Genomic DNA, 12,004 nt, shown 5'->3' with positions numbered 1-12,004 from the left:
AGGAGGCCAGTGAGTCACCTGGGGGAGGAGGTCTCAGGGCCGTGTGGGCGGACAGCAGCCCTTCCTTTCATCTGCACTTAGCCTCTTGATGGACTTGTGACCTCTAACCTCTCACTTGACCCCTGACCTCATAAATTCTGGAAACTCCTCACAAATCCCCGGGAAGATAAACATCAACCGGGGTCAACTGAAGGGGGTTCCGAGCCGCTGCGGGCAGACAGGGAGGGGGATCGTCTTCTGGGGTGGAGGGGATTTCCCCAAAACTGTGGGCGACTCAGGAGAGGGGCCAAACGGCCCACCCCAGGGAACCCTTCTTCTCCCTGATCACACCAGGGCGTTTTGGCGAGATGCTTGGCGGGCGCTGACTGGGTGGTGCGTAGAGGCCAGGCCTCCGGAGGTGGATGGGCCACAGTTCCTGCCCTCGAAGCCCGTGGGCAGCCCAGCTCTGCACTCAGCGAGGCCTCTGGGAGGGGAGAAGGCAGGGAACCTGGCTGGCCTTGGGAGGGACAGGGCTTCCGAGTCGGCCAGAGGACGAGCTTCAAGGGCCGGCCGGGCAGGGCCAACGTGGACAGGCTCCAGATAAAAAAGCCCGCTGCAGCTAGAGCATGGGATGCCGAGCAGGCAGTGGCGTGGCCCAGCCTGAGCCGCTGCCACAGCCTCCCATTTCTGAAGTTTCCCAGCCAGCAGGGGAGTCCATTGCGAGCTGCCCTTTTAAGTTGAGGCCTCGGAGGAAAAGGTGCCTGAGGTTTGCACGCATATTTGCTTTAAAGAGGAACATCTGCCGACCAGCAGGAATCTCAGGCTACCATTAGGAGAACAGTGACGTGTGTGGCCTGGACCGGAATAAGCACGGAGGGCGGAGGGACGCCTGCTCGGGGCTCCGGGCCTGCAGGGCTCTGCACTGAGGCTGGGGGTTCCGTGGGTCCGGGGAGCACTGCAGCTGGAGGCCGGCCGGGGCGTGTCTGCACCCTGACCCGTCAGCACTCCCCTGTGTGCCCAGCCTGACATGCAAGTCTCCACCTGCCCCACGGGGGCTTGTGGCATCCCCGTACAAACTGAAAAGTGCTGCGCACCGCCATCGTTTTAAACGCCACCCACGTCTGCTTTCGTGGGGAAACCATCTAAACCCCTGACCTGGGAAGCACCCTGCAGCCCATGCCCTGTAATCTGACCCAGGTCAGGAGCGTTTCCTCCATGGGTCCTGCAAGCTCATTTCCGGCCTCCGAGCAAGGCCTGGCTCTAGACCTGGGCACCGTGTCCTCAGTTTCCCCCTAGGGGATCGCCATCTGGATGACTAGGTGCACCCCCCGTGTGCATGCCATGCACGTGCCGACGGCAGCCCAAGAACACGACGTTTGTTTGTGACATTTCGCCGGTTTTCTCTTCTAAGCCTGAAATTTTCTCTCTCCCTGGTCCCCAACCCCTCTCTTGTCTGTCTCTTCCCAGAGGGTATGAACTGCATGAACAAAGACCATGGCTGTGCCCACATCTGCCGGGAGACGCCCAAAGGTGGCGTGGCTTGTGACTGCAGGCCCGGCTTTGACCTTGCCCACAACCAGAAGGACTGCACACGTAGGTAGATGGAGGCAAAGGGCTCAGACATTCCCACGCGTCTCCTGCCGTTGCTTTGTGGGGGGTCTGTCCAGTCTGCTGGACGTTGCCTGAGAAGGGCACTCAGTCCCCTGGGGGGAGAGAAGGGCAGGGCCCCCCCCCCCGAAGGGGCCTGGGAGGCATGAGGGACAAGGGCCGTAAGCCCCAGGCTCGGGGTTTCCCTGGCATAGTACCACTGACACAGCCCCAGACCTGGGCTGGATCTTATGCGGGGCCCTGCGTGACAACCCTGCCAGTGCTCATCGTAACCTCCTCCTTCCCCCCCGCCCCCAACCCGAGAGACCCATTGGCCCTGTGCTCGAGCTCTCCAGCAGGAACGGAGGGACTGTGGGTTCGCAGTGGGCCAGGGCAGCCCTTGGTAACAGAATGGTATAAAGAAGGCAAGGAGGGGACTTCCCTGGTGGCGCAGTGGTTGAGAATCCACCTGCCAATGCAGGGGACATGGGTTCGAGCTCTGGTCAGGGAAGATCCCACATGCCACGGAGCAGCTAAGCCCGCACACCACAACTACTGAGCCTGTGCTCTAGAGCCCGTGCTCTGCAACAGGAGAGGCCACTGCAATGAGAAGCCCACGCACCGCAACGAGGAGTAGACCCCGCTCACCGCAACTAGAAAAAGCCCGCGCTCAGCAGCGAAAACCCAATGCAGCCAAAAAATAAATTAATTAATTTACTTTTTAAAAAAAAAGAAGGCAAAGAGCTTGGTTCTGGGGGGGGGTCCCAGCGCAGGCTGCACTGAGCTTATTTCCAGGATCAAAGACCAGAGCTCATAGCCTAGCCCTGAAAGGCCCACTATAGACGATGACACCCTGGGGAATCTGGATTGAATGAGGCCTCTGGTCAAAGGTGCCGTTTCAGGACCAGCTTGGAGGTCAGCCTGCAGGACGCAGGCGTAATCCAGCCTCTTAATGTGGTCACTCGGCACTTCCCAGTAGGAATGGGAGCCAGCAAAGGAAGTGAGACGGTGGCTGAACACACTGAGTCCTCAAAGCTTCGAACGCAGTGCATCCTCCCGGCACTGCGTGGGGAGTGGCAGGACGTGGCCTCTGCTCGCCGGGCAGCCGGGATGCCCAGATTGGTGTGATGTTTGCTGTGTGTCTGAAAAGAGTGGAGGGTGGCTGGTGTGACTGCTGCCCGTCTCTGGCCAGAGACAAGCACTTCATACCAGGCCCACCTTCTGCTGCAGAAAAATGGTATGAAGGAGTCTGAGTCCAACTCCCAGGCTGGCCACTGAACCAGGACACAGACGCTGACCAGCTCTCCTAAAGAAAATGGGCTTTCTTTCCATTCTTCATTCTGTGGAGAAGACAGCTGGCCTTTGCCAGCCCGTCGTCCTTAGTCATCGTGACTCTTCCAGTTCTCCTCCACTCTCCTCAGTCATCGAGATCTCGGGTATCCACATGCCTCAGACATAGTCCCTGTCACCAAGGGAGCTCGTGCTCCAGCCCCCACGCCTGATTCGTCCGTTTCCCAAGGTGAAGACACTTCGTCCTGCCCAGGTTGGTCCCAGATGTGGACCAGCCTTCCTCTTCTAGTCATTCCTGCGGGATCGCAGTGATCAATAGATACACTGTCACCAAGGGGAGGACCAATCAGGGACGCTGTTGACGGGGAAATGCCCGGCTCTAACCCAGGCCCTCCTGTCCTCTACAGCAGATGGATCCCTTTAGCTGCAGAGAAACCTCCTGCCACCTGGCAACCTTCAGAACAGAGAAGGAATAACTCCAGCTTCCCAGTCCTCCCCGTGGGGTAATCTGAGCTTCCTCAGGACACAGGCCAGGGACCAGCATATGTGGCGTGGGCAGGCTTGTTGACAGGCTTGGCCAGGAGGAAAGCACATTCCTTCAGTCCGCAAGCCTGGCTGATGCCCGCCCTGGCCAAGCCCTGAGCTAGGTGCCCGAGAGAGAGCCGTGGGCCCCAGGAAGTGGCTGGGACTGACTCACAGGCTGCCTAATCCTATGATTCCGTGTGGGGCGAGTGCTACAAGTGCTACAAGGGGACGGTTTGCTCAGAGAGCATCTCCTGAGGGACCAGCCTAGTCTGAGAGGTCAGGGATAAGGAGAGCTCTGTGCACGGCCGAGACTCCCCCGCCCCACCCGGACAGAGAAGAGCTAAGCCCGCGCCCCGAACTTTTGGTGAAGCAGATAGAGTCCCACCGTCTCTGCCCAGTGGCTGGGTGTTGCCAAGGTGTGTGGAGAGTCCAGTACCCATCCTGGAGCCCAGGAGTGGGTGACTGCCCTGCAGCCCTCCTGCCGAGGGACGGCACCCCTGGCTGTCCACCCCGTCAGCTTTGGTTTCTTCTGTGTGGTTAACGTGGATTAGCGTAAAGTTAGCTCTGACACTTCCCTCTAGCCCTTGAGCTCACTTGAGGCCCAGGAAATTCTAGATCTGGAGTTGGGTCGGGGGCTGAGGCCTGGCCTAGGCAGCCGCTGTGAACGATCAGGACCACAGGGGACTCTGCCCAAACTTTCCTCCCTCCAGAGCCCAGGACTCACTCCAGGGCCAGAGGAGGTTTTCTCCATCCTTCTCTGGGTCTTTTCGGAGCTCAGGGCTCCAGTATTTACTTCCGTGTACGTGCTATAAGCTCTCTACGTGCTCACAGCTCGGCCCGTGTGGTCTGGGAGATGCACGCGGGCCTGCAGAGGGGGAGCGAGAAAGTGGCCCTCGCTCCGGTTGCCTCAGACAGGCCCGTGTCCTCCGTAGAGCCACTTGCAGGGTGCCGTCCATCTCCTGGAGCCCAGAGCCTGGAAAGAACTGTCCCCTCACTGGTCCACCCCTGCCCACCCTGAATGGGGCTTTTCTCAGTCCGGAAAGGCACGTGATATTCAGCCCAAGGTGGGGCTCTCCCCTCACCTGAGATCCGTGCTCAGCGGCAGCCCCCTGGGACCTTGGCTTCCCTGAGGCTCCTCCTGTGCAGAGAGGTGAGAGACCCTGACTCCAGGCTGCCGGGCACCCAGAAATGCTGGGAGAACAGACACTCCCACCCAGAGGGGCCAGAGGGCTTGGTGGCAAAGCCCCAGCTGTTTCCTGAAGCAGTTCTGCATGTCCTTGAAATGTCGCCCCGGAAGCTGGGTCCCTCCTTCGGATGGTCATGAGCTCCCTGTGGAAGAGGCAGCCCGCCAGCCGCTGGTCGCTGAGGACAGTGTCTGAGACAGTGAGTAGGACCCATTCTCCTCGCGCCCTCCTCACCTGGCAGGGAGACCGCGTGTGGCCAGGTCGGCAGGGCCAGCGTCGCTCAGGCTGGAAACCCCAGAGCCTCCGTGCTGTTCTCTGGGTGGAAGGAGGAGTACCCGGGAAACGCAGCTGCAGAGCTCAGCTCTGAAACACCTGGAATCCTTCACCGGGGAGTTGCCACCACGTGACCTCCCTCTGGCCCCAGCCCTGCTCACGGGTCACCTGTTAAAACATCATTCAGGCTGTGCCAGTTCGGAGTTTTCTGCCCCTCTGACTGTGGTTGGTCTGAGACTCACTTCTGCATACCTGATCATCATCAGGGCTTTCAGATAAATCCAGAGTGTAGATAGAATTCTGGACAAATGGATGAGGTCTCCAGGAAGACACCCTGTCCTCAAGGCCCCGGTGTACCGTTTGCACACAGATGACGGGCGCCCTGTCATCCTACAGCGGAGTAAAGCAGGGGCAGCAGGAAGCCCTGCCGTGGAGACCTTGGATCTCCTTTCGCGACATCCCTCACCCTGGGAAGAGAGGACAATGTGTATTCCTTCCAGTCAACTTGAACTTCTCCTTTTCCCTGCTTCAGACGGGCTCCTGCTTGTTCAGCCCCCTTTTCAGCGACCCGGGCTGCTGATGCTGGGAAGCATTTTAAGATCCTGGGCTCAAGGGCAGCAGCTCCTCCAGGCCGTAGGCCCTGCACACTATGTAACACGTTTAAATAAAAGGTCATTTTCAAACCTGCAGCTGAGATGACGTTGATTTGCATATGTTCTGTCTGTTTGGACATTTCCTTGGGAGGATTAGGGCTTAGAGTGGATAGAGATTGAGGTGGCTGCTGGGACTTGGAGGGAATAGGCATCCATGGGGACATCCTTCCACGTGCCCCAGGACGTAAGCAAAAGAAAGAAAGGTCTACGAGAGCTAAGGAAATGAGCGCCACCCCTCCCATGGGCCTGCCCCCTCCCACCGCCTTGAAGAGTGTGTCTGGTATTCACAGACATTTGCCCCATCGGGACAGGCTATTGTAAAGTGTCTTATGCAACCTAGGAAGGATGAAATTGTCTAGCTTATCCCTTTCTTCAACTAACACCATCTGAGTGCGTCAGCTGTGTGCCAGCTCTGTTTGAAGCCCAGACGACCCAAAGTCCATTCTCTGTCCCACCCCAGTTCGCCTCTAGGGAGTGAGCGATTCCACCCAAGACCCCAGAGGGGCTGATGTCCAGGGAAATGTGTGCCTCTGGGCTGACTGTCTCATGTCCCCACTTTCCTCCCCCATCCCTTAAAGAAACAACCAATGGCGATAAACTAATCGTTTTTGTTGTCATTCTGTTCACATACACGTGTGTACACTTTGGGCCTAACTAGTAACCTGTAACTATGGAAACGGAGGCTGCCAGCACAGCTGTGAGGACACGGACACAGGCCCCGTGTGCGGCTGCCACCAGAAGTACGCCCTGCACTCAGACGGCCGGACATGCATCGGTGAGTAAGCGCTTCGGCCGAGCACCAGCGCTCTGCGCCACCCTGCCCCCCGAAAGTGGCCACACCCCACTGCATCCTGCTTTCCAAGAAGGAAGCTTAGGGGGACAAATAAAGGGAGCCCCCCACGATACTGATGGGGCTGGCGGGCGACCCCAAGGGGAGCTTTCTGTGAACACCTCCCAGGGTCGCCCATCCACCCAGACCAAGCGCCTCTGCTTTGTGTCACCGCGGGTTTTCTGAGGGGCCTCATCCTCCGCGTGCAGGTGGTTCCAGGCAGGTGATCTGCGGGGAGGAGGGTGGTGTGTGCGCCTCTGGAGGGCAGCTTCTGTTCCTGAAGCACAGGGGTTTCCTCCCCTAACGTGGAGACACACCGGAGACTCGGCCAGCCTGCATCACCACCTCCTTGGCGGTGTGAGCTGCCCACAGCATCTGGAAAACCAAGAGCTTTTCTCAGAAAACTGCTTTCAGTCTTGGTTGTCTAGAACAGCAGGGGAGAGGGCTGGTGTGAATCCCGGGTCAGGTCTGGGTGTCTTTAACTGCTCTCCACTCCCGAGCTACGGGGCCTCTCGCCGGACCTCCTCTCCCACCTAGAGCCCCTTCTTCTCGGGTGCCCCCTCCTGACACCCCTCGGGTGTCACCTCACCTGTTGCAAGAGTGTCAGTTTCAGTCTCTGTCACCTCCGTCCTCCTGGTCCTTAGTTGCAAGGGGAAGCTTGAGTATTTGTGATTATCTCAACTTATAATCACTAGTAAGTTCTTTCCCCACTCAAAACTAACAGCCTACTTTTTAACTGAGAAAAAGAGGAATTTCAAAGTTGGTGCCCAGAGTTCACCCTCCTCTTTCTCTACAACACTGGCAAAGTTCAGCACCCCCCCCCCGCAAGTCAGTTATCATATTCATTTTTTGTAAAAATGCCCTGTTTTTTTATTATCGACTCAGAAGATATTTCTTGAGGGACTTTCAAGTAACAGAAAAGGGTTGGCAAGCAAGCAAAGCCATGAAGCCCGGAGTCTGCTGTCACCTTCTGTCCCCCGTGGCTCTGCTCCCTTGTGCCCCGGGGGAGTCGGGCGGAGGGGCCGGGCCGGGCAGCAGCGGTCGCGTCCCAGTCCCGGGCTGTCGTCCCAGGTGCTGCCTGCGTGGTTCTCCCTTCCTCTGTGTGGTCTCTCCTCTCAGACAGCCATTTTGGGTTTCATTTTATCTCATTCCTCCTGCTTTTCTGGTGATGGTCCCTGATTGCCTGTCTTGTCTGATAACTGACGTTCGTTAATGATTTTCAGAGCCAAAAGCCAAACCAAACCAAAGAACCAAAAAAAAAAAATAATCAAAGCAGAACCCGGTCTCAGACCAGTGTCTCTATTGCAGCCTGATCCCATCTAGAACTCCCTCTCCCACCTCTCTCCCTGTCTCCACTGACCCCGGGGGCTCTCCCGGCCCGCCGGCCCCCTTCCTGTCTCGTCTGCTGGGGTCTCCCACAGCGTTTGCGTCTGCAGTGGAGCTGCCTCCTCCAGCCCCTGGAGCAGCGCAGACAGCTGCCGGCCAGACACACGCCCAGCCTCGTCTAACACTTCTTGTCTTTGTGCACCTGGCTCATCCTCTCTTATTTTTTTATCCTTTAGTGTCTGCTGCACGTGAAGGTCCCTGCTTGGATCTGCTGTCTAACATAGCTTCCCTCACCCTGCCCCTTCCCCTCCCCTCTCCTTAGAAATCCTTTCCCAGACCCAGCTCCTGGGCGCTGGGCCGTTACTCCCTGCTGGCCCAGAGAACCTTTCATCTGCCTTTGCTCACTGCTCCCCGGGCTCCCCCGGGAGCGAATGTCCCCACACATCTCCCACTGAGCAAAGAAACGCGAGCCAGCTAACCTCACGTGCTCCTCTACGGGGACATGCCGGCAGCTCCCGGCCGCACGGCCGGCTGTCTCTCTGTGCACACTCCTAAAACGGCCAACCCTCTTTGCAGCCTCTCGTTGAGCACTTGAGTGTCTCGCTCCAGTCCTCCATAGACAAGCAGGCAACCAGCGCTGCCCAAATCGACCCCCTGGCTTCTCTGTGTCTGTTCGGTTGGATCCACTGTTGAGTGTATGCGTGTTTGTCCCTCTGTATGTTTTGTTCGTAATTCTGCATGAGTGCTGGACGCATTTTCACGCCCTTGAGACAGGGCGTCTGCTGTCCAGGCGTATCCATCACCGGACCTCGCGGGTCCTGTCCCCCCTCGTCCTGGGCCTTGTCCTGTGCCTGCGTCTTCAGCCTGAGCCGGGGTGTCTGTAGCTGCCTGGGTCTTCGCGAGCTCCGCAGGGGTGCTGTCCACCTCTCCGGCCCTCCGCACGCGGTCCTGTCTGTTCTGACCTCAGCCTCCTCCTGTGTTTGTTTGCAGATGGGCCCTGTGTCCCCCGTCCTCTTGTGGTCATATCCCTCTTCCGCCCCCCTCCCCCGCTCTGCCGCCTCTTCGCTCTGCCCTGAACACGCCATCTGGAGGTTCCTGGGATTAGCCCCTTGGCGAGGACGCCGCGCTGGCCCGGCATGCGCCACGCCAAGAGGCTGACTGTCTTGGGCCGCGGGAAGTGGGCTCTCATTAACCACCGGCTCCGTGTTTGTCCCTTACTTGTGTTTTAGAAAAGGATGAGGCTGCAATTGAGCGCTCTCAGTGCAATGCCACGTCAGTAGCTGATGTGGACAAGCGGGGGAAACGGCGGCTACTCATGGGTAACACTTTTCTTCCACTTCCTTTGTTGTACTTGCACCTTTGTTCATGTGTGTGTGTGTGTGTGTGTGTGTGTGTGGTATGTGCTGGCGTGTGGGGTGTCTGTGTGCGTACTTGTATGTCAGGCTGTGAGAGCTGTGCTGGCGTGTGGGGTGAGCACGTGTGGGGACTGTTCATCTGTGCGGTGTGCCCACGTGTGTGTGATCGTGCGTGCCGTGGGTGAGCGTGAGGGGCTCTGCTCCAGATGTGAACTCACTTTTTCCTTTTTAAGGTTTTTACCCTTCATCGAATACATGTATTTCTCTGTGTGTTTGTAGCAAAGAACCCAGAGGCAGTGTCTCGTGGCTTCTGCGTGTAAGGACATGTGCTCTGTAAACCCCCTCTACTCGCAGTAATGCCCACATGTGCAGTTAGGGTTCCAGGGTCAGCAAAGCAACGCTGAGACGCAGAAGCAAAGTGGGTGTTAGTGTAGAACAGGGGTTCAGGCAGCACGTCCTTATCTGTCTCCTCGCCAGAGAGGAACCACGTGCAGGGGGAAAAAAACTACATCTAAATGCGGGGCAGCAGGGTCTCGGGGTGTCCAGTCCACCCTGCTTGCTTTATAGTTGGGAAATCTGCTACCCAGAGAGGGGAGGACTGATCAGGGTCACCTGGCAGCCCCTTCTGGCCCCAAAGCTCCCCAGTCCGTGAATGACCCCAGCCCAAGCCCACTTTTCCCCAGCCCGCCCCCCTCGGGCCCCCGCCCCCCTCGGGGGTCCATGTGATGTCAGCTGCGCTCTGAGCCCTGCCCTGGGCTGGATGCAGACTCTAGGGAAGCTTTCCCAGAAACACCTGGGGCCGCTCCGGGTGGCTGGAGGCCTGCTGGTGTAGCTGATCCCGGGCAGGGTGAGGAAAACGGAGAAAAGAACTGCTCTGCACCTGAGCTCGGTCTGCAGAACAGAAGAGCCATCTGTCTCCACATTCACTCGTTCCTCTGCCCCTCAGCCAGTGCCAGTTCTGGGGTCGCTGGCCCCTGGGTGGCACTAGCTGTCAGGCCTCTGGAGCACAGCTATCGGGTCACCTGGGATTGTCACGACCTTCTTTGTGGCACTCCTGTTAGGTCACACCAGCCTTGGGAGCTGTGAGGTCAGGTGGTGCATTTCTCACATCTCGGAGGAGGAAACTGAGGCTCACTGGGGTGCCCTGGCTTGCCCAAGGTCACACGTAAGTTACCCTGCACAGCTGAGCTTAACCCAGAGGTCATGGCCACGTGGGCCATCTTAAGTGTCGGCGTCACAGGACCGTGGAGGTCAGAGCCTAAAGGTCCCAGAGAGGTCCGTCAGTGTTGTGGTCCTCGTAGGGACCTCAAAGGAGCCCAGGCATCTGGGGAGGAGTCTGAGTGGGGCTGAGGGAGGGATGTGGCCTTGAGTGCCAGGGAGTAGGCTTGAGGTCTCCCCCAGTGAGGAAGCCGTGGGCTGGCCGACAGCTCTGTGAACCCCCGGTCCGTGCTGGGCAGGACAGATGTAGCCCTGTTCTCAGACGAGAGCGCTACAGGCCAGAGAGGCCAGAGGACTCACTCTGGTTACACAGGGACAGGCTCAGGCTAGAAGCCCGCTCTCTGCAAGTTCTCTGTACGAGGCTGTCTCGTTGACTTGGGCCATCGGGCTTGGCCTGGAAACCACGAAGGGGTGGGCTTAGAGGCTCCAGCAATCAGGTGTGTCCACTGCCCTGCACAAAAGGCTGAGTCAGTACTAAGGACTTTCTGAAGAGGTGGCTGGCAGCGGGTGATGGGAACCTACGAGCTTCTGGTGCTCTGATGGCCCCTGGGGACACAGTGCAGGGCCTTGCGCAGAGCAGGACCTCAGGAAAAGCTGGTTGCCTCGGAGCAGGAACGAAGGCTTCCTGGAGGAGGTGCCCAGGGATGCGTAGGGCCTCACTGCTCACTCTTCACGCAGGCAGGTGTCTGGCGAGGAGAGAAAGGGCGGGGCCTGGAGCCTGGATGAGCCTGGCAATGGGAAGGGTAGATCTGAGGCAAGGTGGGTGACGACACGGGGCAGTTCTCCAGGTCAGGCTCAGCAGGAAGGCCAGCTGGAGGGAGAGGGCGGGTGAACCTTGCGGCCCGGGGAAGGCCCCTTCCCCTCCAGCCACAGCCTCCCTGCCAACAGGGCTGAGCCCAGGCACGGAGCTCGTGTTCAGCAAGAACCGGGGTGGTCAGACTTCACCCCGTCACTGAACGGGTCCCACGTGCGGCTGGTCTCTGGTCAGCTGGGGTCCCCGGCTGAGGCTCTGAGCTCCTGTCCTCAGTCTAGTCACACACACGTCCTCAGTCTCTCTCTCTCACACACGCACCATGGGCTGGTGGAAGGAGGTGGGACCTGGTGACTTAGCTGTGTCGGGGGGTCGAACTTGGGGGAGAGGGAGGGTGCCAGGCGGGGCTTGTCAGAGAAAAGGAGGGGAGGCAGGGCACTGGCTGGCCCCGGGTGGGCGGACCGAGGCTCGGAGAGGATGGGACTCACCCACAGCCCCCCTGTGAGTTGGGCAGAACCAGGCATCCTGGCACCTGGGCCCTGGCACTCTGGGGACCAAGTGTGGCTAGAGGGAGCAGTCCAGCCCCTGTCCTGAGAAGGCGCAGAGCAGCCAGCCGGAAGTCCTTGGCTTCCTGTCGAGCCTGAGGCCTTAGAGCTTTCGCCTCCATCTGGGCCTCAGAGGAAATTTGATTCTGATTCTAGCCGGTCTGTAGGCTCATCTCGTCAAGTGTGAAAGCCGTGGGAGGCTTCACCTCCACAGGCAGCTGACACACAGCACGCTTCTGACTGCCACTTTCCCAGCCCCCAGAAATGAGAGTGGGGCGAGGGCAGGGTCCCGGGAGTGGTGGGTGTGAGCACGCCCTCCCCGAGACCCTGAGGGCGGCTTCTGTGAGGTGGGACTGCAGGTGGAAGGGGTCCCTGCAGCTGTGTGGGCAGTGGGCTCAGAGCGCACCTACCGGGAAGCCTGGGCTGGGACACACCTGAGCCCTCCGCACTCCTTCCGGGCCTGACTCACCTACGAGACTGTGTTCCCCA

General features: G+C 58.9%; 1 protein-coding gene across 2 annotated transcripts in view; it reads left to right on the top strand.

The window, feature by feature from the left end:
- SCUBE1 (signal peptide, CUB domain and EGF like domain containing 1) overlaps positions 1–12,004 on the top strand; it is a 126,747-nt gene that overhangs the window by 68,858 nt on the left and 45,885 nt on the right. The window contains exons 5-7 of one of the 2 annotated variants that reach the window (XM_060023989.1): positions 1,447–1,572; positions 6,150–6,266; positions 8,876–8,965. In XM_060023989.1, coding sequence (XP_059879972.1) covers positions 1,447–1,572; positions 6,150–6,266; positions 8,876–8,965 — 333 coding nt within the window. The remainder of the gene's footprint in view (positions 1–1,446; positions 1,573–6,149; positions 6,267–8,875; positions 8,966–12,004) is intronic. The other variant, XM_060023990.1, reaches the window with a different exon arrangement.

This window comes from Delphinus delphis, chromosome 11 (assembly GCF_949987515.2).
Source record: "Delphinus delphis chromosome 11, mDelDel1.2, whole genome shotgun sequence".
In the NCBI taxonomy this organism is placed as follows: Eukaryota; Metazoa; Chordata; class Mammalia; order Artiodactyla; family Delphinidae; genus Delphinus; species Delphinus delphis.
Note: the sequence above shows the minus strand (reverse complement) of the source record. Positions and strands in the feature narration are given on the sequence as shown.